A 27,401-nucleotide genomic window follows, 5' to 3' on the forward strand; every position below is an offset into this window, starting at 1 on the left:
AAAGTTTGAATCTCGCGTTTAATCTCGAGATTCAACGTATATACTTTTTCGATATGGCAATTCGAATTTCGATGAAAATCGCGAAAAAGTCCACCTACGTTACGTTCTCGTGAAAATTGTTGGTCGCGCGTTGAAATATCGAGCCGATCGGCGAGAGCAGCGACAAATACATACAACCGACGACATAACATACGCGTTCCGTTTCTCGGAAGCCGGTTATACAATTACTTGCAGCTTACCTTGGCTCCTTCGTCACTCCTCGACGTGCTCCAGTTTACCAGTTTAACGTTGCTCCAAGGTATATGAACGAAATGGATTTTTCTCGGGACTTCGAGCTGCAAAAAAAATTGAAAATTCTCAGATCGAAAATCTTTGCCTGGTTGATTGGGAAAATTGAAAAAAATATCGAAGAAATTGGGGGAAGTGTGGAATGATATTTTTCGATTGAAAAGAAATATGCGTATATTATATCGAGAAAAAATAAAATAAAATTCATCAAAAAAAATTTTAGCACCGTTTGGAACATTTGGCGAGATGTAAGTACAGGTCGTAGATAACTAGTTGGCAAATCACATTAAACTACAAGTTCGCGTTACAACGTATAATCTGACATCTGTTGACATCTGCTTCAACCACTAGTTTCGTGTAATCCGTTCCTCTTTTAACGAGTAAAAAAAAAAAAAAAAAAAATCTTACAAGAACGACAAAAAACGTGTATCATAAAAGTTAAAGATTGAAGAACACCTTTCAAATCCATTTCTATCTAAAAAAAAAAAAAAAGATTCGAGAAATCCTAAGAACGTAAATTCAAAAACAGGGTAATTTTCTACTTGCCAAACAGACGCGAAGAAAAAAAGAGATTGGTAAGCGGCGCTGGTAAGGAGATGAAACGAGTTTTTGTGGTTAATCAATCGTCCTTCGTCAACGATGAGGCCGTTAGAAACAATTAATCATTCAAATGAGGGCAGCGGACGGCACCTCTTTACCATGTTAATGATTTTTCTAATTTAACCGGTCAATGGTGTCCATGATCAATTAACTTCTGGACGTTACGCGCATTGGGCTCTTTTGAAATTACGTAAACGAGAAGAAGAAGGATCGTGTCGGGTGTTGCCACCCGTGACAAGAGCTCTGAATCTGAAAATTATGCGCGTCTTTCCACGTCGATCAGTTTCAGCAGAACAGTAATTTACGGTTTACGAAGGCAACGTGTGTTTTGGATATCGGGACGAGAGTGGTCTCGTTGCGTTTCATTAGGAGGGCATTATGATAATATCGTTTTAATCTTCGACAACAACAAACCTGTTTCGTCCAACACGTGCAAATACACACGCGTGTAAAATCGTCTCGTTTACCTTTGGTAAATGAGACTCTTCATTTGCGCGAATTTATTATTTACGTGATCTCTGTATGTAAATTTTATTTCGCCAAGATATGATTGATTCTTTTTTTTTTTTTTTTGTACGAATAAATATGTATGCTGAAAAGGTATATAAAAATTTTTCTGAATAAAAAAAATATTCTGAAAATTTAATCACTAAATTCAAACACTATATATTAATAGCGATTGATTTTTAATAATAATTTAAATTTTATGCATTTTTCACGCAGGTAGAATTTTATTTACCCTTTGGCGCCTGCAATTCCAATGATTCATTCATTAATCGTTGCATATATCTGAATAATTCGGTTTTTTTTTGTCGCGCTTTTTTTCTATAACGGAGTTCACATTTTATCCGCATACATTATCTTAGCTTTTTAAGTATTGATATTAAAGAAAAAAGAAAGAAAAAAAAATTGGTTACATCATCTGCAGGAAACCTGTTTGAAATGAAACTATTTCTATGCATCTTTTTCTTATTTGATTACATTTCTAGCGGCTGTATTTTACATTAAAACGCCAGTGCTGTATTTTACATTAGAAATTCGTGTCTCGTTATCCCGTGCTGTAGCTTAGTTAGGCAATACCAGACTTATTTCCCTTAAAGATAAAAAAGATCTCTTTTTATTCTCCCCCTCCCCAAGAATATATACTACCTAAAGCTTCGTGTGTAACGTTGAATTTTAAACAGACATTTCTATCTATAAAAATTTCATTCATACCGTTTTGCTACGTAAAGTTAGGCAAGAAATGAACACGTTACACCATAATCTTGATCTCCATTTATCTCATTTAAACCACTAAACCTCGAGATATGATCTTTCTCGTAGAAAAACTTTTGAATAGACTTATTCTATCGCAATTTAATCAGACGATTTCACGGCATTTATCAAAATTGCTAATTATCCCGACAAATTGCGCGATTAAAAAATCCTGTAACATCAGAAATTTATCGATTCAAACTATTTCAACGTCAATTAATAAGATTATTCTTACGAGACGAGTACATACATTCAATAGTTACAAAATATCGATTTAAATCATATCATCGCATAGATAGATATTCGCGAAATTTATTTCAATTGCAAAACTCTTATTCTATATCCTTATTTGAAGCATCTTAAGATTAAAAAATTATATTTAAAATTTTAGGATAAATAATAATTCAAACGTTAAATTTAAAGTACTTCAAAATTTGAAAAATCAATTCGAATATTAATTGCATTATATTATCTTATACGTCTACGTTGTTATTTTACAACTTAGAATCAGTGCAGCATTACACAAAATGTATATACTTCATGTAATAAATTTAATTTTCTTTCAAGAGAAATTTTTTACAAATTTTATAAATTAAAAATCGTTCGAAAATTCAAAGATACACTGCAACGTGAATCATTTTCAAAATCACTCACGATCAGAACCTGCACGCATCATACTTGATCCCATCTCGAGGACATTCTCGAACGTGAAATCGATTTCAATCGACGAAAGCTCCTCGAGGAGAAGCGGCGGATAAGTGCCTTTTTCTCATTGTCCCTCTCTCCCCTTCCCCCGCCTCGATTCGAAAGGATCGGGTTTTGGTACGGATGGAGGGTGGCCACCATCTTTGTTCAAGGGCAGCCAACCTCCCAGAATTCATGGCCTAATGAAATTAACGAGGACCAGTGGCGCGTTGCCCTCGGGCCAGGTGGATCCCTGCCTCGCTCACGAGACACCCCTGGAGTGCCAGGGTCGAAAAGTCACACCCCAGCCCCACGGTGGTAACCAATCAAGGTCGAGAAATAAGTGAACTCGTTTCTACGGGGCGATTGGTTAAGTTTCCGGGACGTTGATTGCCCAGGAAATTGTGCGTGCACGGGACGCACGCTGCACGTGCGAACTTGGAGGCTCCAAGGCTCAAGGCTATTCTCACTTTTGCAAATTAACGCCTTTTACTGGAATGCGCGCGTGCAAGGTTGGAGATGCTGCGACGGGACGATATTTTTCAACATTTCGATCGAAGGATGAAAATTTCTTTTTTCTGTTTTTTTTTTTTTTGTTTTGTTTGATATTTGGACGAAATTGAAGCATTGATTTTTTTATGAGAATAGGAAAAATATTTAACGCGAGTAGAATAGAATAGTGTGTGGATATTATTTGTAATTAAAGGTGCAGAAAAACTGTATTAATTAAAATCGAAATTTTTTTTTCTTACATAAATCGTTTGTATATCATCAAATGGATATATTAATGATGAAAAGACATTTTTATGGAAATGGGATCAAGTATGATGCGTGCAGGTTCTGATCGTGAATTTTGAAAATGATTCTTGAAAGGAAATTAAATTTATTATATGAAGTATATATATATTTTATGTAATATTACATTGATTCTAGATTCAAACGGTTTTTATTTTATATCTTCCAATGAATGAACATTTGAAAGTTTCCACTTAATCATATCCTAATGATATCTTCATAAATGACATATTCGAATGGCATATTACTTATCCTTCAGGTGAATTAAAAATTAAAAATTTGACAAAACACCTATCAAATTCAACCCCATTTCTTCAACTTCGTAACTCGCTAAGATCGATCTCGATCGGTTTTTCCTATTGTACGCGTAATTTAGAATTTTTTAAAAATTACTCGCATCAATCACAAACTCATAAATTACATCCTATTTGTTGTAACATAACAAATCGTGTCGATAATTTTTCATTCGTGCTCGAACACGAAGAAACGAGGCCGGGAAAGGAAGAAAGTAATACGCGATTCCATATTCGAGAACGAGGATGGCAAAGGTAAATGCGCGTAATAGAAACTTTATTCGAATGATTATTCAAACGCACGCTTATTTCGACTTTGATCGATAATCGAGCCGTGCAAGCAACATTGTGAAACAAAAACACGGAAGAACAAATGATCGGTTTTGCGAGACCAATTAAAACGTCACGTTAAACCATTCCTCGAGCGAGCACGTAAACTCGTGAAAGATTAACTAAAATTTGTGATGGAATAACGAACGATGAGAGATCATAAGATTTGTCTGTGGACCGAATGCATGATAAGTTTGACGTCCGTTTACGTAATACGTTGAAATTCAGCCTTGAACAGTGAACGATCTTTGACGAGTTGGAACCGATTGATCCATGGATCCGCGAAATTTATCATTGATGAGACATAAATGTGTAGAAAAATCACTATTGGTCAGAGTTTAATATTTCATTGATTACGATGATCGCATTGAAAGAGAAATTAAAAAGAAGGATGAAATCTTCAATTTAATGCGGATAAATTTTAATAAAACAAGAAAAAGGAATCTGTACATTTTTTAAATTAATATTATGGCATTGGATATTGGAATTATTATTTGTAATATTCCTCCTTTAAATGAATATGAATTTATACGTAATTTTCTGAAAAAAGTATTTCTTATCCATTGAATCGTTCGATTCTTTTTTCCAGTTCTTTATTTCTGGATAATTATCGTTTATCACAATTATTTTTTATTATCATTTATGCAATACTAATATAAAGAGAACGTTTCGAGGAAAAAGCGTATCAATGGCAGATCGTACACGATACACGTTTATTATACGATAAATCTCGAGACACTAGTAATTATCATCAATGAGATCGAAAATAAAGCACAAATTAATTCCATTTTTAATATCTCTTTTTTTCCCCAAATATGCTTTCAAACGTGGCCTGTGTTGAAAATACCTCAGCTTGTACAAAACTAATCGAGTTCTCAAAATAACATGCGCACTTCCACAAATTGCATTCATCCTTTTAAAGGCAATTGCAGCTTATAAAATATAATACGCTATAAATGCACTACAAATACAAAACCAACAAGGTGAACCCAAAAGGAGAAGGGGAAAAAAAAGCATTATTGCAATGCTTCGTTTCGTAACACGGGTGAAAATTTGATCGAGGTGATATCTCGATATCCAGAAAAACGGGATTGTTATCGAAATATCGAATCGATTCGTATTAACTGGCCCCAGTGTCTTAATTACAAAGTAACGAAACCGCACGCATCGATTAATTTAAGGTTCGCAGTGTGCACTGTGCTAGCAGCCGACCGCTTTTAATTTATCAATACACCTGTGCAATAATCGCGTTACATAATCGCGCCATTAATCACAAATATACCGGCGTATATCGTATCATTAAAATCATAGACATCCACCTCGAAATGATCTCTCTAAATATCCCCAGGGCTATATAGATATAATAGAGAATCGTTGTTAAGTTTTTTCGTCGTATGGGTGACGATTGATAAATCGACGATGCGCCATGAAGTAATCGCCTTTTCTCGGATGACTTTTCACCGATGTGTTGTGTGTGTGTGTGTGTGTATTATATTTATATTGAGTGATAGCTTTTTGCGGATTTTTTTCTTTCTTTTATTTTCAACCTTCGGATGAAAGTTTTATTCTTTTAAAGATCGAAATTTCGAAAGTTTTTCCAAACTTAAATTCTGCGAAACCTTGGAAGAAATATTTTTGCTTTGAAGATGTAATAGTCTGAGTCGAGTTCTAGACTTATTTTAATAGGTGTCGAGAGTTTCGAAACTTCGATGTGTTTCACATTTGAATTTCGCAAAGAAATAATTTTCCATCCATTCTTATGTTTTTGATAGATTTATTCGTCATCAATCTTAGGTAGGCAAGCCATTTTTTTTCTGGTATCCGTGTGTGTATTTCAACGATTGAACATATTTGTAATCGTTTCTTTTTTCACTTTTTATCGTACTTTCTGAATAGAATTTTTATCATTCGGTAATTTTCTTCGTCATCAATCATTGTTTGAAATTTAACAATTGAACATGTTCATGTCAGAATGATTAATCTGATATAATCTTTATAGATAATCGTTTGGATAAAATCGTTCTTACTGTTTCAATATGTTTCAAAAAAGAAATATATTCTCTCATTTATTGAATATTGGTGATATATTGTTCCTTCTCGATATTTTAATATTTTGTTCTTCGACGTAGATATTAAGAGGATCGTTTCGCTATTTTATAATCTTTGTTAAAATATATATGAATTTCATATTTTTTGAACATAAATAAAAGCTTATGTTGTATCATTGTAATATAAATTCTCTTTACTAAAAAAAAATATTGATTTAATTATTTTTTCTATACATAATTTTGTAATTCAAACGATTAAGTAGCATCAATTATTTTCAAGAACACTATTATAATTATTAGAATTTTATTGTACGTTAGATATTGAAATTAATTTTTCACTTTTTCCTAACATAATATTATTAAATTAAAAGAAAGAACAAAAAAGGAAAAGACTCCAAGAGACACATAAAACCTACCGCAAACAACTATATTACACTTTAACTCCTTTGGGAGTTAAATTTTTCTTTTAAAAGTTAACAGAATAACGTAAGAGTCTCATTGTTCAAATATTTTATTTGAGTAACGTTCGAGTATTCTCCGACGACATAATCCAACCAACTAAAAATATTTCTGCCTAACATTCAAATTAACCTCCATTATCCCGCCAATAAGTTCTACGAAACGCATTCACGATCATAACCACGTGTGCATGGCTGTATTCCCGGCAAATTACCGAAGATTTGCCTTCTGTCCCGCCAAAAGGATAGGTATAAATGTTCTCTGCACAAGTGTGGGTTTCTTTTGCAACGTTTAACCGAGTCCAAGTTGCTTCATTGACGTTTCCAACGTGTTCCGCTCGTTGTGCTCCCGTTGGTTTCTCCACCGTTTCCGTTGGAATGAAAATTGCACCCCTCGATCGTTATTGGCCATCGCGAGTAAAAGTGCTACCGAACTGGCAATCTGCCGTTTCGTATGTCCATCGACAACATACCATTTCTTCTTTATTACACATTTTACTTTTCGTTTATTGATATAAGAAAATATTTTCATACTTTATACCTTTCAGTTGAAAAATTACGTAATTTATTTTTAATTTTTATTAGTTTTATCAATTCAATAGCATTATAACTTGATATCAAATGATGTTTCCTTCAAGTAAAAAAAGGAAAAAAATACATATAACATATTACAGAATTTCGTGACACTTAATTTTTTCCCTTGCACGAAGAAAACCTTTTCAAATCTTGTTTAAACCTTGTTCGAATATTTAATTAGATATACAAGTGATGAATGATGGCATGCTAGCCATATATAATCGTATATGCGTGGATAAGTGCTACATTGAAATGCAGGAACAAATTTTAAGATATGTTGTCAGAAATCTTTGACATGCGCGTAGTAGTAATTAAACGAATGATAACGAAGAAGTATAGATTGTCGTCGTCTGCGTAACTTTGTCGATTTCTTGGAACCTGTTTTATTGATTAATCGCTTGTTGATCGTATAAAATATAAAATTAAAATATAAAGTATGGATAATTCTTTGATTAAAAATTATCGAGAAATTAATAACTGTTCGATCATACTTAACTCATAGCGCTACGTATGAATTAATATTGAATAATCTAGGCTTCCTTGTGCAACAAATTATCGATTAATAATATCGGTGAATTGATTATGAAGATGATATAATCTGAAAAGATAAAAATGGAAGTGAAAAATGAAACACGAAGGAAACAATATCCCAAAGATTGCAATATTCGAATCGTTTGTGGTATATTTCATATTTTCAAAATATATCATTTTTTAATAAAATGTTATCCAATTTCGTTGATTCGCTCAACCGATTAAATTATTAGCGTGTTTATTTTTGACGTTCGAATATAAATAATACAATCTACAACAAATTTTAATAAAATCGTTGCTTTTAACGATAACAATAAAGAATTTTCAATAGAAAAAGAAAAATATCGTAATATTTTTTCGATCGAACAATTTCTCTCTCTTCCAATATTTCATTATTTCGAATATTCGTCGTTGAAACAAAACAGCCAAGTTTCAACAAGGAGAAAATATCGGGAGACGATAACGATCAACAAGCTTCATGATCGAGAATCACGTGGCCCGTGTTATTATCAAACTGTTCTCTCGATAATGTGTTACTCCATTGTAACTTTCCTAACATTATAATGATTGTAGCGAACGTACAATCTCCGCCCACGATTTACCATTTGCCGCAATCTACCTGTCAGACAGTTGTTCCGTGCCCGAGATCCACCGACGTCAAATGGAAAGAAGTTTTATTCGGTCTCCCCGATCAAACAGCAGCAACGATTTATCGCTGTTCCAGGGCTTAATTGACTGCCCACGCCTCGGCCATATCGTCGATACCATTTCAATGTCTCTGACAAACGATCGTTGCTTGTTTTAACGAAGTGAAAAATATTAAAACTTGTTGCGAAATTAATCGCTTGATGAGAGTTCAATCATGACGAATAATCTTCCCTCGTTATTATTTTATTTTATTTTTTTCCAATCTTTTAAACATTTCTTCTAAAAGTGAAAATTATAAAAACATCTTTTGTTACATTTAAATAAAAGTCGAATAGTAAAAAATATATTTTATAATTGTCAATACGGATTTAGGAAATTTTAATAATTCCTAGAGAAGCATACCACTGTAACGCATCGATATGAGGCAAGAATCGTTCACAGTTTTAAAAATTCTTCATTTTCTATCTATCTAAATAAAATACTTAAATTTCCTCAACCTTTGATCGACGATCCTTTATCAAAATCAGCTTCTATCGCCACAAAATTGTACCATTAAAAGGATCATCTAATACGATAAACGTGTCGTATATATTATTATTTATCACATTATGAACACCGTAATTAACGTAAACGCTGGCTGTTTAACCCGTGCAACGTAGAAGCGAGTCGTTTTCACGGTTGTAGAAGTCGTGACCAAGGCTTTTGCCACTTTTGTTTCAACGGTAATATATCCACGTTGCTCGAGTGACAAATTATCTGGTGGCGACTTCCTAGACGTTATCTCGGGTTAAAACAAGACGCGCCACCGATCCCTGGATACCGAGACGAGAATGTAGATTACGTGCTTTCTTTATCCAGGTTCCAGGTTGAGGAGAGCGTGAAGGATGAGTGAAAATCTCATTAGTCGGTTAAGTTTCGAATCCATACGGAAAATTTACGACGTTCAGTTTTAAAATACTCTGTCGTCGCGTTCTCCGTGATTTTTGTGATCACCTTTGGTAATTAAGTTTTAAGATTTATGAAATCTTATATTCTTGGTTGGAAGTTAGAATGAAAAGTTGCGAATTTCAAGAAAGAATAGAAAATAAAAATATGATATTCTTTTTCCACATATTTTTTCCCATATCTTGATTCTCATCCTCGATTACAAGTTGTATCTATCATTTAATTAAAGTAGAATAACTAGAAAGCGTGTAAATGTTAACTCAAAAAAATTACAATATGTATGATTAATACTTGTGACCGTGTACTTTTCTTTCACCTGAAATATCAAACGCTCGATCTTTCAACCGAGTATCTCTCGCATTTAAAACTCGATAAACAGTCACATTAAATCCCCGTTTTCACAATGATATTATTCTTGAATAAAACGCGTATTTTACAAGCACGAGTGACATAATGATACTATCTTAAATCACCATCTTAAATCGTGATTTCACAACGACGCGATAAATCAACGCAATTTCGAAAGTGTTTGGAAAAAATTAGGAGGGAGGGAGGGGAGGAGGGGAGGGGAGGGGGGTGGAAATAGATAAATAACGATAAAGAAGAGGCGGAAAAAAGGGGAAAAGAAGAATTATTTCTTTTTTTCCTTTTTTTCAACGCGCACCTAGCAATTTGCAAATTACCGCCATGAATGAATTTCATGGTATAATTTCCAACGAACGTGGCCCGTCGCATTGCAATTTAGTCGTTAAGATAAATCGAGTAAGAGATCGTGCTAGGTGCGCTATCGTTGAACATCCCTTGGAAAGGAGGACATTTGTCATAATAGCGAAAAAATATTTCGACTTGTTTACGATTTTGATATCGTAATATCCGTTGAATCCCCAGTTGAAAAGGAGAATGAAAGAATGGAAATGTCACGGGTGATCGTTTATACACTTGTCCATGAATTAACCGATAACATACCTAGGTAATTAACTCACGATCGATTGATCGATAACTCGGGCTCATCGCTGAGACGATTTCACAATTCAAAGGTTAAAACGACCCATAGGATAATTACACGTTTTATAACGTGGCCAAGAACGTAAGCAAAGAAAATGAGTTATTCCCATTAGATAAATTAATACACCTTCCAGTGCCGTTAAAGATAACAAGCCGAGATAAACTCGAGGAACGTTTCTCGAAGCGTTCTTTCCTTTCTTCTTCTCCTTCTATATTCAAAACGATACTTTCTGACATTTCATATCATATGATTTCTCTAATCCGAAATGAAATAGAAAACGTGGAATTTTAAAAATTCTCAAGTTTTGAAAAAAGAAAGAAGAATTCTATCTGGTTGATAAAAATAATACATTTTTTTGGTATGATTTTAATTCATGATGAAACATATTGCTTTTTAAAAATCTTACGTTTTTTCTCCTATACTCTATAAGACAAACAATCGTGTTGGATGATTGATCAAAGTATCGATTAATTTCTCAAATTAAAAAATCGAAATGGTGAAAGTTAGAAAGTAAGGAAACACATTTTTCTCTCCTTTATATCGATTATAAAATATAGTAACGGGCAGGTGTCTTGCGTGTAATTGCCTCAAACGTAATTCTTTAAAACCTACGAAATTGTCCGGCGTGGTTCGATCAGCATGCCGCTTGCACCACGATTTTCTACCGCTTCATTCTCGGGATTACGATTTATAAGCGCGGAACAAATCCACCTAGTCGACCTATTTGGTCTGCGTAGAAATTTATTACCCGTTTAACCCGGCCCGATCGAGACGTCGTTGTGGACTGATCCGCTTGACAACTTGTTTGCAACTCTCTTTCTCTCTTTCTCTCTCTCCCTTTCGCTCTACCCTCCCTTTTCCCTTTCTTCTCGAACCAAAGTGTAATAACTTTGCCGAAAAACAATTGTCAGCAATCAGAGAAATGAATTTCTTCGTGGATTGGAGGTTGAGAGAAATTGAGGCAATGGAAAAATGGAAGAGGATGAATTTTTCTCGAATTCGAACGAGGGTGATTAATTATCAAAGTTGCAATTCTGAATAGGGGAAGGGATGAAATTATGAATAAAAATTTTGCAAGAACAAAATTCTTACGTTCGCAAGAGATTGAAAATCTCTCTCAACCTGTATTTCACCCAAAACCTTTAAGGGTTTTTTTATGCATAAAACCTGAACGCATTATACTGAAGAAGAAAAGAAGAAGATAAAAAAAAAAACATGGCGTACGCTGTGTCGTATATTACAATATTTTTCAACGAGAATCTTTCGAGGTTATCGAGATTTAAAACTAGTGTTCGTTCTAAACTGCCATAAACCATAGGTGTAGCTCATGATCGAGGGAAGCAACGATGAAGAGTTTCGAGTTATAAGTTGACCATCGATTCGCCTTGTAATAACACGGCTTTGTCCGGACCCCGCGGCCCTATATTAAGCATTCCAGAGCAACGATGCAATAATGCGGGACTATCGGATGCATAGAAACGAAAACGGGACGAGGCACGGCGAATTTAAAATATTTCGCGGAGAATATTGCCCTGATATCATGGTTATATGTATATATATATATATATATACACAGGAGGGAGAATAAGGTAATTTCGGAAGAACCTTTGGTTTCGGTATTCCTTCCTTCCCGGCCACTCGTTAAACCGAGTCTTTGACCTTTCGCAAGAGCGGTAATTTTAACAGGATTATTATCGCATACCTTTCATCGACCGAAAATTAATTGAGAAATAATTTTACGTGGAAAAACGTAATAATTTATCGTTTTTACCGATTTAAATAGTTGTTGATAGTTAATTTTGTTAAGTATTCTATTTCGTTGAACGTTACGATCCTTATCACTTGGTATATTTAAATTATTATTACGAACATACGTGTTCTACGTCTTGTTTATGCGTGGAAATGATCATTCGTTTCATTTCATCACGTCGTAAAATTGATCAATCTCGTGATTTGATTCAGATTCCGTTCTTTTAAATAAATAATATGAAAGTTATATAGAATAATGCACAACGGATATTTTGTTAGAGAAGATAAAGTAGAATTTCTCGTTCAAAATCCGGAGACTCCGTTTATTCGATGGGAATAATACAATTTTACTCGCTATCTTATTGTACTATATTTATTTAACAAGTAACTCATTCATACGAGAATGAAAGTTTAAGGCGATGATAATGAGCATTATTCCGCGTTTATATCACACCTATCTACCCATACGAGTTTTCTACATCCTTTATTATTATTATTATTATTATTATTATTATTATGATCTTGAATATTTCAATATTCGTCGCGAGAAAAACAACAAATGATAACTTATTATCATTTGCGAGCAAAGTCGATGCGTATCTCGGTCAACAAGATTACACGTGGCTTGTCGCCGTTCGAGCAAAGAGAAAAAAAGAAGCATACATACATTCACATTTAAATTTATAATATCCTGAATAACGGCAGCTAAACACGCGGGGACAATTAAATACTCGTTCCATCGATCCAAATTGCAATCTCCATCCATTTACAATTTCGCAAACACGGCCGAACGAATTTCTTACAAACAATATATAACTCTGCCCCACACGCGTATCCATCCAACGCTTTTAATCGCGTGACATTCATTAACCAGCCGAATTCGAAATTCAGCTTAAATTAAAACGTCGGACGAGCCACTTTCTCGTCGCTATAATTGATTCCCAATCGGTGGAATGCATAATTCTTCGACCGCATACGTGTTACAGACATGAAACCGTCGGACAGGAGCGAGAAGGCGATGCTGACCGGGAACGCGCAGCCTTCGGATGTGTTCTGTTCGGTTCCAGGACGATTATCGTTACTAAGCAGCACCAGCAAGTACAAAGTTACGGTGGCCGAGGTACAAAGACGACTATCGCCGCCGGAATGCTTGAACGCGAGCCTCCTCGGCGGCGTCTTACGGAGGTAAGATATTACACCCTGAAACGCGCCCTCTCTCGTTTTGCATAATGCAATTCTATAAGGGGATTAACCCCTGCTCGTAGACCGAACTGTTTGCTTGGAAAACGCGCTTTGAAATATCGTAAAATCGGTGGCGTTTCCCTCCAACTTCCGTTTCCCTTTTAAACGACGTTGTCTCGATCTCTTGTCGATCTTTGTTTACGATGGAATGTTTGAAATGTGCCCGTTTCGACGTTCTATCTATCTTTTTATAAGCTTTCGCGAACAGAGTCGTAGCGTGTCTTTGAATAAATAATAATAACGTGCTAGTGGTGGTATAATTTATTTTCACTGATAATAATTAGAAGTATTATTATTTGAATTTTTGTGATGGAAAAAAAATATCAAAATTATGGATAAATTTCAAGGAATTTGTCGGAAGCTAATATCACGTTTTTATGTACTACCAACTACCGAGGTGACGTTATTAATTCCTCGTCGACGGCCACCGCTTCCGCGAACGTGGAATCATTGACTCGCACCACTGCGATTCAACCGCGTCCGTTAACACGAAAACACGACGAAGACGAACAACTCTCTATTATCGTTTATTACCACTATCTTATCCGCACACCTTCCATTCAAATCTCACCTCGGATCTCCTCTCCCCTCTGATCCGTGTTTCCTTCGAGAGACAAAAAATCGTTCGCACCAACCAAGCCCAAGAAGAGTAGAGAGATCTCACGTGCGTGAGATACATCCGGGCGTAGGTATACAGTGATTTATCCACGCCTTTGGTGATAAAGCATTGCGCAACGGATAATGTTCTGACCGAGTAAAATGGCGAATCAGATAAAGAAGCGGGCTCTTCCCGCTTCCAAGAGGGTAACTCATAAATCAGCCCGCTGTCCGTGCTCGAGCACGAGGTGGTCGAATAAGGCGAATGCGCGTTTATTAATTAACTGGATAGATAAAGTAACGGTATCCATTTCGATTATGTACCATGCACGCCATATTTCTACCTTGGACGACAAAAGAGAGAGTATTTTTTAGTAACGCGGCATGTCGTGTTTTGCATCTTGTTTCTACAAATTGCTTTTCTTTTCTTCTTTTTTTAGATGGAATATCAAGTTGATATCAAGTGATACTTAATGATGATTTACCTTTTAGAGATACGAAACACAATTTTCAAAATATATATATATTGAAAAAAACATTGGAAAACATTTTAAGCATAATCGTTCGCATTGGATCGAACCGACGAGAATCGGAGAATGATTGGGGTGGGTGGAAAAAGGAGAACGGTGAATAAACTGCCAATAAAGCGGCCGATCTATCCCCGATGCAAATGAGACATTAATAATTGCATAGCTTCGAGTGTCAATTCCTGGTTGCGCGATCGGCCCTCGGGCTGGCATCCGCTGCGCACACCGCAGACCGCGACGATATAATTCATCCATTCGAATAGCGATCCGGCCGATAATTACACGCGCCCGGCTCTCTTGCCACCATAGATTTCTACCGTGCCCATCTGCCTTCCTTTTGTCCCCCCCCCTCTCTCTCTCTTTCTCTCGCTCGCGTCCCCTCCTCCCTTCCTCCTTCACCACTCCGCGATCTTCTACCTTCACGGTGAATTAATGTTTACGATCGACACGGCGATTTCACTCTCGAAGAGTGTGCAACCCGATATTTCTGCGCACGTGTTTTTCAGTGAGTTTCAACCCCTTTTATGAATCGGAGCGAAAATTAAAATTGCAGCAACTCCCCTCGATCGTTGGGGGGAGGAGAGGGAGTTTGAGAATATCTCGTTAACCATCGATGAAATTCGATTTCTACGGGAGCACGCCTTCTCGATCCCGTCTGACGATTTCGTGACGGAGAGAAGAAAGCTTTTAGGATGTGCTTTGAGGATGTGTATTGGTTCGTTTCGATCGGTGATATAAATAGGGCTTGGGGTGCCCTACCCTTATTTCGGATACATGGATATTGGTGTTTCGTTCGGAGGGAATAATGTTGATGAGTTGGTGATTCTGAGTATGATAGTTTTTGTACGAGCAAATATAATGTGGAAGATATAGAATTTTGTAGTATTGTAGTGATGAATGGTTGATCGATTAAAATTTGTTTCGATTTATATGAAATTTCAAGGAAGTGGTATTGGATTAGTGGGGGAATTAGTAGTTTTCAGAAACGAAAATTTTTCCGCATTTCTATTTATATTCTGCTGAAATGAATAGGTTAGAGAAGTTTGCGTGTCATAAGCCACAACCGCGATTAATAATTCTTTACAACGTTGGAACGTCATTACTTCTTTTCTCGTTTAAATTGCGAACAATTAAGTTTGAAAATGTGGTTATACCACGGCGTGTTTTACAATGATCTTGTAAATGTTTGTTGAAATGATGCAGAAAAAATTTTACACGCTCCCCAACTGAGAAACACGCGCACGTTTTTCGAATCGTAAAAGTCGATTCGAGCGTATGTTTTATTCATAATTTCACGTTTCATTTTCATATCTATCCGTTCTCACAATCGGTTAACGACTTTGAGAAATTACCATCGAGCAATTTTCCATTGTAATCTCTCTACTTTAACGCGAAACACAGACAATAAGACGTATTAACGTCATGTCGTTATTATTGTTTCACCGACCCAAAAAAAATCCTCCGCACTTACGACTGTTAAGCAATAAGCGTATTAAGCGCATTAAACAAATGTAGCAATAACAGACAAATAAAATTCTATTTTACGAGCAGATAATTTTTACTTGCTATTTCTCTAGTTTCCTCTCTCGAAGATCCTACCGAAAATTTCCGCGATAAACGTTCATGTACAACTCTGTGTAAAATATAATTAGAAAAAGTATCTGTACTTGTTCGTGTAAAAATCGAAAATTTAGAACGACAACTTTTTATTGGACAATAAAAAAAATTCTAATTTAAAAAAAGAAGTCAAAAAATGTAACGTAAAATCGTTCTTCGAGTCAAGAATTGATCAAAGTGAATTCTTTCGTATCATTGAAAACATTATTGTCCTTTTATCGCCTTTTCATCAAGAAAAATTAAATCAAATAGATGAGGCGAATGATAACAGTTGGATCGAAATTATGCTATTCGCGAATGGTTATTTGATGACATCGTAAATTTTCTTTTACCTCTCTTTCGTTTATCTATTTCTTCTACTTTCTTTCGAGTTGCGTTGCATCTTTATGACCGAACGAAGGTTTACGATCGACAGTTATATTACGTTGCAAAAGATCCTCGAGATACGATTGTTTCTACAGCGAATAAGCAGGATAATTTAAGCATCGTCGAAAAAAAAAAAAAAAAAAGAAAAAAAAAGATCGATGTTCCTCTGTCGGCAGTATCATCGATCGTCTTCTTCTTTGCCTAGATCTTTTTGCACTTTGGTTGATAATCGCTGAACTTATTGCGAATTTTCGAAAGAAAAAAGAAGAAGAAATAGCATGAGATATTGAGATGAGTGAAATTAAATCATTATTAAAAGACGATTGCGAAATGTGAAATTGCTCGGTGTAATTTATAATCTTGGATTATAATTGGATGCTGCGCGCGTACTGATGATCTTTAGAGATGTAATAATTATGAATAATTAAATACCCATGAAACGATCGTATCGTATTATAACTACTGACAATAAATTATTTCGAAGTTAAATATTATGAAATATCGTTCGTTAAGAGAGAGAAGAAGGATGGAGGGGAAGAAGAAACTTTTTCTAAATTTCTTCTCGAATCATATCCTATTAAATTAATCGAAAGGGATTTTTATTTGAAATAAAAAGAAGAAAAAAAGGACGTGCAATAGAATCCCTTTTGATTAAAAAAAAAAATAACACCCTCAACGATACCCTCTTCCATTCAAAGTCTCGATCACGAATCATTCGTTGACTCGAGATTTTAACGATTAATGTCAACCAGTCGAGGACATCTCTCGAGTAATCAGGGGTGATTTCTGAAGTTCATATCGGGGGAGGATCGAGTGAAGAAGGGTGTGAAGAAGACCTGTAGAAGTCTCTACAGGGGGAGGGACACAGTTCGCTGGAGAAGAAGGCGAGAATCCTTCTCGAGACAAGACTGTGTAATGAATGAAGAATTGCTCTCGTCACGTACAAACGAATCGCTATCCAGGCTTCGATAATAAATATGTATATGGAGATACTGTCGTCGTTGAATTCCTTCCACACCGTGAAACACTCGAAGGTGAGTCGAACAAGTGGAAGGATACCGAGTTGCGCAAACTTCTTCTCGGGATTAAACGGGTAAATGTCCTGGCACGATAACAATATAATTATCCAACTGTACAGGATAATCGCGTGTTAATGTGACGAGGAAATTATATACAAGGATATATTTTTATCGAACAGCAATTATTCGTGATGAGAAGAAGAAATAAGTGTATCGTGTTTATGATGAGTAAAATTAAAATATAAGAATCCATAGACATAGTACGTGATATGCAAGATGACATAAAATCTAAAGTATAGTGCGTACAAAAGAGTACAGAATATATAAAGTTATATAACGAAAATATAAAAGAAGAAAGAATACGAAAGACTTTGTGAAATCTAATTCAACAAAAGGATATAAAATATAAAACGTCACGTATCCAAAATCAGAAAGTAAAAATCTCGAATTCTCTCAATTGAAATTCAATCAAATCTTTCAGTTCGACAATGAAACGTCAAAAGGTACAAAAGAGAAACGTTCGATACAGCACAACAAAGGTTTATCGTTGTCAGTAAAACGTTATCTGATCCCCCCAAACTATAAACGTTCACAAATTATCGAAAGAATTCCTCTCCTCTGAATCAAACTATATATATATATATATCTATTCCACTTGTATGGCAATAAAATTACAATGATAAAGAACTTATTTATCTTATTTATAACATACTTATTTATAACATAGAAGAAATCAATCTTTTCACCAAAAATATACACGAAATGTGAATATATTCTTGAAAAGTCAATTTTAGAGATTAAAACAAACACAGAATTTCATTTATTTATTAACTCGTAAGCATTTTAAGTTTTGATTAAATAAAAACGTCGTTCAACACAAATTTCAATTGCTTACAGCTTAATAAATAACAAAAACTTTTTATCCTCCAAAAATATGCCCCAATATATTAACACTTCATATACATTATCATAATGATAAAGAATAAAAATTATTTATTTAATACGTCTATCATATAGCGACAGAAAAAAAAACTTTATTCCCATATCGTATAATCTATAATGGAGAAAGCATCGAAGTGTTTGCTTAGCATCTCCATGATGTTACGTGGAAGAATCACGAGGCCGCATCACGAGGAGGCGTAGATCCTTTCGGCAGATATATTAAAAACTCATAGCGGTAAAGTGTATTAATTGCCGAGCGAAGCGAAAGATTACCGGATGAACCGGCTACTCGAGACGAACAAAGGTAGCCGATATGTGTATAAGTACGTATTACCGTTATGTCGGTCCACGAATGATGGATGAATAGGGTGTGTTAAGAAGCGCTATCGAATTCTCGGCCATCTTCCGCGAAATAATCTCGAGAGCTTGTGAAATATTTAGGATGTTCTTCGAGTTCCGTTGTCATTCTTTTTTTTTTTTTTTTTTTTTTTTTGAGTATTTTTTGAGTTTTGGTCTATTCGCTCGAAAAATGTTTACTCTTTTCTCAAATGAATATTATTAGCATGAATATTCAATCTCAATATTCGATTTCGGGTTGTTCAAGAATTTCAAAAGATTTTTGTGTAATATGATTATACATGTACATATTTAATATATAGATATATAAGGTGTAATGAGATTAGAATGAGAGTCGTGAATTGTAATATATCGTATATCTTGTCGAAAGTTGAAACCATATTTGACATTGATTTTGTCTTCGAGAGATTTTAGATTCATTATACCTTTTAAAAGAGATTTCTAATTTTGGGAAAGAGAATCTTCGAAGAATTTGCATGGTAATTTATTACTTTAATTTCCAAAGTTAAGAAATTTAAAAAAAAAAAAAAAAGAAGAACGACCTTCAGATTATTATTCCAATGAATAATCTTTTCAAAATTATTAACTGTTTAATGATTTCCTATGGAGAAATAATATCATTTCCAAAAATTTCTACGAAGGAAGATTCAAAAAAGAATAATTTATGTCAATAATAGTATAATTGATGTGTGAAAGTAATGTAAAAATATAAGCTGATGATTAATTTTTTATCTCGAATTCAATAATATGTAGAACATTTTATTCTTTTGTGCAACACGTGCAACACCTTTGAAAGTATCTTGTCAGCCATCGACTCGTAAAGTTACTCAATCGTCGATGGATGACACGCGTACGGATTATGCTAATTTTCTCGTCTCTCCGTCTCCCTTCCTCCCTCGGTTACTAGTCGATTTTTTTTCTCTTCCTTCAAAGATCAGAAATGATTAATGGGGCAATTCCGTTTCGTAATCTCTGCGCTCTAGAACGAGTCTTAATTTGAAGCGCGCGTTACCGTATTTAAACGCAAAGCGAACAAAGGAAACCGAAAAATAGAATTTCATTTCAATGAATTTGCATCAACAGATTGAATGCAACGTGTATTTTAGAATATATAACACATGATGATTTGACTTTTTATAAGTTTTTTAAAAAATATACACGTGTACATTTTTTGTTCTATCATTGTAAATTTATTACTGTATAATACACACATTTTATCTTTTCATTTTTGTATTCTATGAGATGACAGAATTCTATCGAGTAATAAATGAGTTTTTATTTCATGAAAATGAAAAACGACAAAATTATTTGCTTCGATATTATTTTAACTTCATTTTATAGTTCATATTCATCCTTTTTATTTTTTTTTTTTTAATGCATTCAATTTCTTGAATCATTATATTAATCCTTACGTCAATATCTACATTTTTTAAATATTATTCAACTTTTGATCTTAAAAGTTTTATCTTCTAAAAGAATATTTGTATCCTTAAATATTGATATAATTATAATAATTATATGTTCTTTTATTAAAAGTGTTATATATTATTATAATAAAAATAATTGATCGCATTTTTTTTCTTATATTTTGTAGAGCGAAATCCAAAAATGGCGGACGTCTGCTTAGGGAAAAATTGGAAAAAATTGGGCTGAATTTGCCAGCAGGAAGAAGGAAGGCTGCCAATGTCACGCTCTTAACATCCTTAGTGGAAGGTAAGTTGTATGATAAATATCATATAATAATATTTTTTTCGCAACGATAATAATTTTAGAAAGAATTAAAATTTATATCATTACATATACGCGATAATGGAACGAGTTACTATTAAAATGCATATTTAAAATTATTAAAAAATATTATAAAATTAATTGCATCTAAATTATTTTTAAATTTCATTTAAATCGATAGATTTATTGATTTAATTCATATACTTTCTTTCTTATAAGTATTTTTTCGTCACAACTTCAATATGATTTATTATGCCAGAGGATATTAAAAAATTGAGCAAAGGTAAAAAAATCTACATATGAATCTGACTATTTAACTATTTTGAATTATACAGTACGTTAGATCAAAGGCGAGAAAATATTTGCATTTACGTAAATATTGATCAATAGCTTAAGATTATGCTATCATATTATTATGTTGATATCAATATTACGATGTCAATATGATTAAATCGATTGGAAGCACTGCCGGGCATGAATTAACAAAATTAACATTAGTTTTTAAGTTGAAATGAAATATACATATTGCAAAAATATATATCTATTACGCAGTATGTACATATCTTGAATTTAAAATCGAACATTTAAAATTTATAAGTTGCCTTCCAATCTATCCGATTTGATTTAAAAAAAAATTCATCGCGTATTAAAAAATATAATCGTTCCTACATTAATTATCCCAATTCCAACTATTCTAACGATCTAAATTTTAATCCTCCATTACATGACTCATTCATGTATTCAATTAAAATTTATCTATTTTCTAAAACGAAAAAAAAAAAAAAATTATGAATAAAAGAATTTCTTAAAATACAAATCAAAAGTTTCCTGTTCTCTATCTATCATTATTATCGATCATAATCATTATTATCGTAGATGATATTATGCTTCGATCCATCATCATCATCATCATCATCTCTTAGACATCATCGAAATTATTTCAACGAAATTATTCGCATAAGCAAGGCGACATTAAATACTTTTTAATGACAATCAAAGCATGCTCACGAACAACCAATACGAGACACGATAGTTAATTAGAACCATTCCTATAGGATATTCACTATTAACCACGCTCTTAATAACACACGTTCGCATAACGAGATTCAACGTATAAAGGTCGATCCACCCTGACGAACCTCTAATGACTCAACTGGCGAATTGTTAGAGTGTTAGTGCAGACGTTGATTATAATTTATGGTCGATGGGCTGGTATAAAACACCGACTCGATTTTTCTTTCTTTCTGCCACTGACATATCGCGAAAGAACGGTCGCAGCACGCGTGTATAATAGTCACAATATATTTTAATAAGTCGGTTCGTCGAGATTCGTGGAGTGTAATGCTTGTTAAGATGCGTGAAATGCGAATGAGAATAATTTTATCGAGCATTAAGTTAACGATTATAATATTTCAGTTAAATGCAATGTTTGCATCCAATATTGATGATAACACGATAACACGAAAATCAGTTTTTCGTAGCACTTTTTTAGGAAGAATATTGTGATGAATTATATTCGTTACTTTATGGTAATCGATGAAGTATTTAGAATTCATAAAACGAAACTTTTAATTTGTATAAAGATAATTTGATATTATCTTTATAAGTTTTTTTTTTTTTTTTTTTAAGTTTTGTGAAAAAACTTCAAGCTACGAAATATATCTAATACATGATTTAAGATTTAGGAATTGATGATGCGATAGTTCGATTTCCCAGGAAAATTTCATCAATGATGAATAGTGAAATATTTCCAGTAAGAAATTCAGATTAAAAGAAATAACATCTGTAATCAATGTTACTCCATCTTACGATGAATAATGAAATATTTCTTATACATGATTTGAAATCTGAGTTTGATTAACGATATGCAAATCTAATTGTAAGATTTAATCCCAATCTAATTTTTCAAATCTTCTGTGAAAATTTCACTCTACATGCTTCCAATAAAAAAATTCAAGATTCTTTCTTAATAAAACTTATCTTCCCTTTCATTCATAATTATGCCATTATAAAGATTAAAAAAAAAATCAAGATTTCTTTTAATAAAATTCATCTTCTTCTTCGTAATTTATCCCACAATGTAAATCAGCCCGTTCATTATTCAATTTCTTGCAAGAAATATTCCCTCCAACGAATTGGATCGCAACGAAAAACATTTCATTTCTCTAAGCCCCTCGTTCCAAAAAAATGCCAAATACTCGCCAAGTTGTATGTACTCGAACAATAAATTTCAGCTTTGTTTTAACATACTGTCAACGATGTTATCTCGTTGCACAGAGAGAAGGAGGAACACGCGTAACTTCTTAATAAACGCATAAATAGAATCAATTCTGTGAAGTGGCTAAACCTATATCTCCAGCTATCCTGTCCACCAATCTAATTAACCGTCTGGCATACAGGTTTTCAAACTAGTTTCGACGAACATTTAGAATCTTCATTTCTCGATGGCATTTCGAAGACGGAAGTTAATCTCGAAGATATTCTATTCGGATGACCGCTTCGTGTTTTATGCTTCGTCTACTACATTTCCTTTCTTTCTTTCTTTTCTTGATCATACAATATAAGAAGAAATAGCGAGCACAACAAATATTAGTTGGAACACTCTATCATATTCGCAATTATCGATGCTTATTTGAATAACTGGATATAAATAAATATATACATATATGTATATATATATATAGAAGTCGGTATGGTTGAATCTAAAATCTAATTATGTGTTGCGTAACCGTGCAGATTTGTAGCAGGAGAGGAGGAATACCACTTGTTAATTGGAATTCGCTCCTCGGCTCTTTCACGGTCCATGAATCGTCGAGACAGAATGTTGGATGCATCGATTCGTTGCATTTTCGTATCTGGTTATTGACTTTTAATCATTTCGAACCGATTTCTATTCTTCTATTTGCGGTACAGCGGTGGAACGATGATACACGATTTATCGGTTTGCAAGATTACCTTTGTCTAGATACAAATAACTTTTTGAGAAACGATTTTTTAAATAATACCAATTTTTTAAAAGCTATTACTATTTTGGAGATATGGAAAACATTTTTAACCCTTTTCATTCCTGAACTGATGAATCGATGATTCCCAGAAAAGAAACATCAACTTTCTTGATTACCTAATGAAACAATTACTGAAACACGATTTCACTTGTTCGTATAACACAAAGTAAATTACGCGTGAAGTTTTACAATATCGATCAAACGATCGATCGAAATCGAATGAAGAATTTCGCCAACGAAAATCCGATTTCGTGCATCATGGATATAAATATGAATATTCGAAGTACAATGAGATATGCGCGCGCACACGTACACTTTCGTTAAATTTTAGAATTTTAGTGGCCGAGGAAAGTCAAATTCATCGAGTGATATAATATTTCGAAATATCCACGTGTGTCTAACAGATACGTGCAGGTACAACACGGTGATAGCCGTCGAAAGAGGTGGTGGTGTGCAGCGAAAGTGTGGGAACCTCCTCTCGAAGGAGGACGTAAACGCGCCAGGTGTATAGGTATACTTTGGCCGTGTACGATTAACGTATACCTGTGCGTGATTCATGCGTAAATTCGTGTCTGGTTGCCGTACGCGTGACGCAATCTCGGTTGTGTACGCATGACGAAAGCTCGTTTCTGCTCTTGTCTCTCACCTTACTCATCACGATTTCTTACGATAAATTCCAACATTTTTATTTTCGCCAATTTCGCAATATAATAATAAATATAATTGAACAATCACACGAAACATAAATATAATTGAACAATCTAACGTTATTCGTTATTTCATAATCTCGAATAATTTTTAATTCCATCGATCCATATCGATCTTTGAATCGAACGATCGATTTTATAAATCCATTTCTCATAATTTTACAAATCTCAAATCTTTTTTTACTAATGTTCGAGTAAAATTTAAAATTTATAGCATTTTTCCTTTTTTCTTTTTTTTTTTTTTTTTTTACAGCACAAACTCCTCAATTCCTCGCTTTAAACGGTTCCACGAGGTATTAAAAAATCATTAACGAAGAAATACGAAGGATAAAAAAATACGACTCATTACCATGTTACCATATGACCGACGGTATAAATATGAAATCAGAACACCGTGTATATACACATCGACGCGTCTACATACTTTCTGTGTATCGATCGCAATCGGGTGGGTTTCGACACACCGGTGAAACCGCAAGCATACTCAAAGCTATCTGAACACCGGTGTCTCGAGGTACACGGAAGAGGGTCCCCCCGAAATCCTTCCCCAGATTTCGATTATCGAGACACATTACAGCCGAGCATAATTTGCGGTCGCTGTATCAAAGATTGATCATCCAGGGTAGACTTATCGATTATACGAACATCCATCGAATGCCACTATCGACACCGTTTACCGTTCCTCGACATCGCCATCGTAAAAATTCAGGACGAGCAAAAAAAAAAACAGAATGAGATAATTATGCAATTTAACGAAGAAACGACGTGTTTAAATGTATATAAATATGGGGAAGTAACGATTTGCGATTACGTTCGAAATTTTTCTTAAGTAGGTAAACAGTTCGTATTCGATTGTTTCTTTCTTGATTCTAGAAGAATTTAATAAATAATAAATAAGAAACTAATGTTTTTATTAGAACACAGCAACATCTTACAAATATCATTTATGAATGGTAAGAAATTTTTTTCCATCCACAATTTAATATTCTATCCTATCTATCTAAATTTAAATTTCTTAATTATTCTCTGTTTTACAAATAGATATTGTATAATGTACAATTTGACCATTTTAATTTTAAAAAATTGGTGATATCATCACTATGTTATTTCCTTCAAAACACATCGTCGACCACACACACGTCAGAAAATTATTTATCGATGTAAAAAAAAAAAAAAAGAAGGAAAAATTCGATCAACAATAATGCGTTATCGATACGCATAAAAATATATTAAGTAACCATATTAATCGTTAAAAACTGTCTTCTATATTATCTGTTACCAATCGGTTGAAAAATATCCAATGTTTCAAAAGAGAACAACCTATCGTAATGATAATCTATGATAAAGACGTGCAACGAGACAACTCAATGCAATGCAGATGAGGACCACAGATTGGTCGAAGGTGATTGCAGATGCGAATTGCAGATTGGTACACGTGGATACACGAGAGAACGAATCAGCAACGTGACTCGTGAATTAACGATTATTTTTTTCGCTTGATGACTTTACTATACGTTCATACGTCATTCGTCCAATCGAAAAATCAACGCGATACAGTAATGAAAAATATAGATATCGATCGTCATTTTAAAAGCTAATCAAGATTTTTCTAAGATGCTTCCGGATTAAATGGAGTATAATTGAAGTAGAAATTAAGGTAATAATTCAAAGTAAAGAGAATATGCAGAGAAATATTTTATCTTTATTTCCTCTAGAAATATTTCGTCCGTTCGAAAATGCAATTATTAAATATTCAAAATCGACGATCTCGAGGACAAGTATTGCATTAATAATCGAGCAATAATTGAACATTAAGACCATTGACAAATTAATTTCATACAAAAAGTATATCGATTTCAAATGTAACGAATTATAATTTATATCTAAATTGTAAGAAAGCAACGTACAATAAATTCAACATAGATAACATAGAGATTTCTAAAAAAAAAAACTGTGCGATATTTTCTCTAAAATATCGAATCAACAATTACGTACAATCGTTACATATCTGCAATCTTGTGATCTAAACCTAGCAATAACAACACGCCTCGCAACAAGGAAATACCTCCAATTAAAAAGACACGACAGATCAAAGGGCAACTCGTATGAAAGATTTTCATAAGAAAAATCTTTTTCTATTACCGTGTCCCATAAAAAGAAACGATCTTAACGTCTCTCTTAACGATATCCCGATGGACTAATCCAACGTGCGCGCAACGTGTATACGTGAAACTCGCGCATCTCGGCTACGAGACGTGACAGAAATATCAATTCGAGTTAAAAGGAAATTAAAAGAAGTTATGAAACACGCGGCACGGTACGAGCTCGTATGCAAATCAACAGCCGTGCAGCAGTACATCGTGGACGGTACTAAAAGCTAGTTGGAACGACCTGTTGCACTTTGTACGTGCATCGTGCAGAAACTGGCGCGACTTGCGTTCACGATTAGATCGTCGATAGTCGGTGTTGGTGACACGCGTTTAATTCTCGGCCTCGCTACGATCCTTTCGAGTTTACACGGCTTGTACATAGTTGTAAACTAGCTTTTACACGGTGACTATCGACAATGAGGGGGATATTTCATCGCTTTTATCGGATTCCCGAGGGAAAACCGTATATAAAAATTTTCTATATATATATATATGCGGAAACATTAATTATATTTCAAGCTCGATGGTTTTGTTTTAAATACAAAAACTATCCAACTTCCGTGGATTTATAAGAAATTAGAAAAGATGGTTATATTGAAAAGGAGTTGTAAATGTTGACAATGGAGTTTACGATGAGAGATTCTTTTTTCTCTGTGTTGTTTTAGGTGTTTTATTATTTCTTATTGGTTTGGAAAGTTTTATTGCAACGATACGCAAAAAGCATTTATTGCTGATATTCCTTTTTTTTTTTTCATTTTAAAAAAGAAAGAGAAGAGGAAGCTTTTCTTTTGAATTTGGCAACGATCGATGAGGAGAGAAATGCAATTTGAGAAATTACGTGTCACTGATATCGAGACGCAAAAAGTATCTTGATTACGTGAATTACTATCGATTGTGAAACAGTTTTGCAAGATTTTCGATTCGTTTGTTTCGAGCAAT

The 27,401-nt window shown here is 34.0% G+C and overlaps 2 protein-coding genes across 4 annotated transcripts in view; one reads left to right on the plus strand and one right to left on the minus strand.

Moving 5' to 3' along the window:
- Nucleotides 1–27,401, plus strand: part of TfAP-2 (transcription factor AP-2) — an 85,196-nt gene that overhangs the window by 53,662 nt on the left and 4,133 nt on the right. For all 3 annotated transcript variants that reach the window (XM_012492312.3, XM_003697731.4, XM_012492313.3), the window contains exons 5-6: nt 13,192–13,390; nt 20,467–20,585. In XM_012492312.3, coding sequence (XP_012347766.1) covers nt 13,192–13,390; nt 20,467–20,585 — 318 coding nt within the window. The remainder of the gene's footprint in view (nt 1–13,191; nt 13,391–20,466; nt 20,586–27,401) is intronic.
- LOC100863033 (KH domain-containing, RNA-binding, signal transduction-associated protein 2) overlaps nt 1–27,401 on the minus strand; it is a 92,430-nt gene that overhangs the window by 50,959 nt on the left and 14,070 nt on the right. Inside the window, exon 9 of the transcript XR_015294402.1 lies at nt 240–335. The gene's annotated coding sequence lies outside the window, so the exon portion shown is untranslated. The remainder of the gene's footprint in view (nt 1–239; nt 336–27,401) is intronic.

This window comes from Apis florea, unplaced genomic scaffold (genome assembly GCF_048593485.1).
Source record: "Apis florea isolate Af1SG1 unplaced genomic scaffold, ASM4859348v1 contig_3771_pilon, whole genome shotgun sequence".
In the NCBI taxonomy this organism is placed as follows: Eukaryota; Metazoa; Arthropoda; class Insecta; order Hymenoptera; family Apidae; genus Apis; species Apis florea.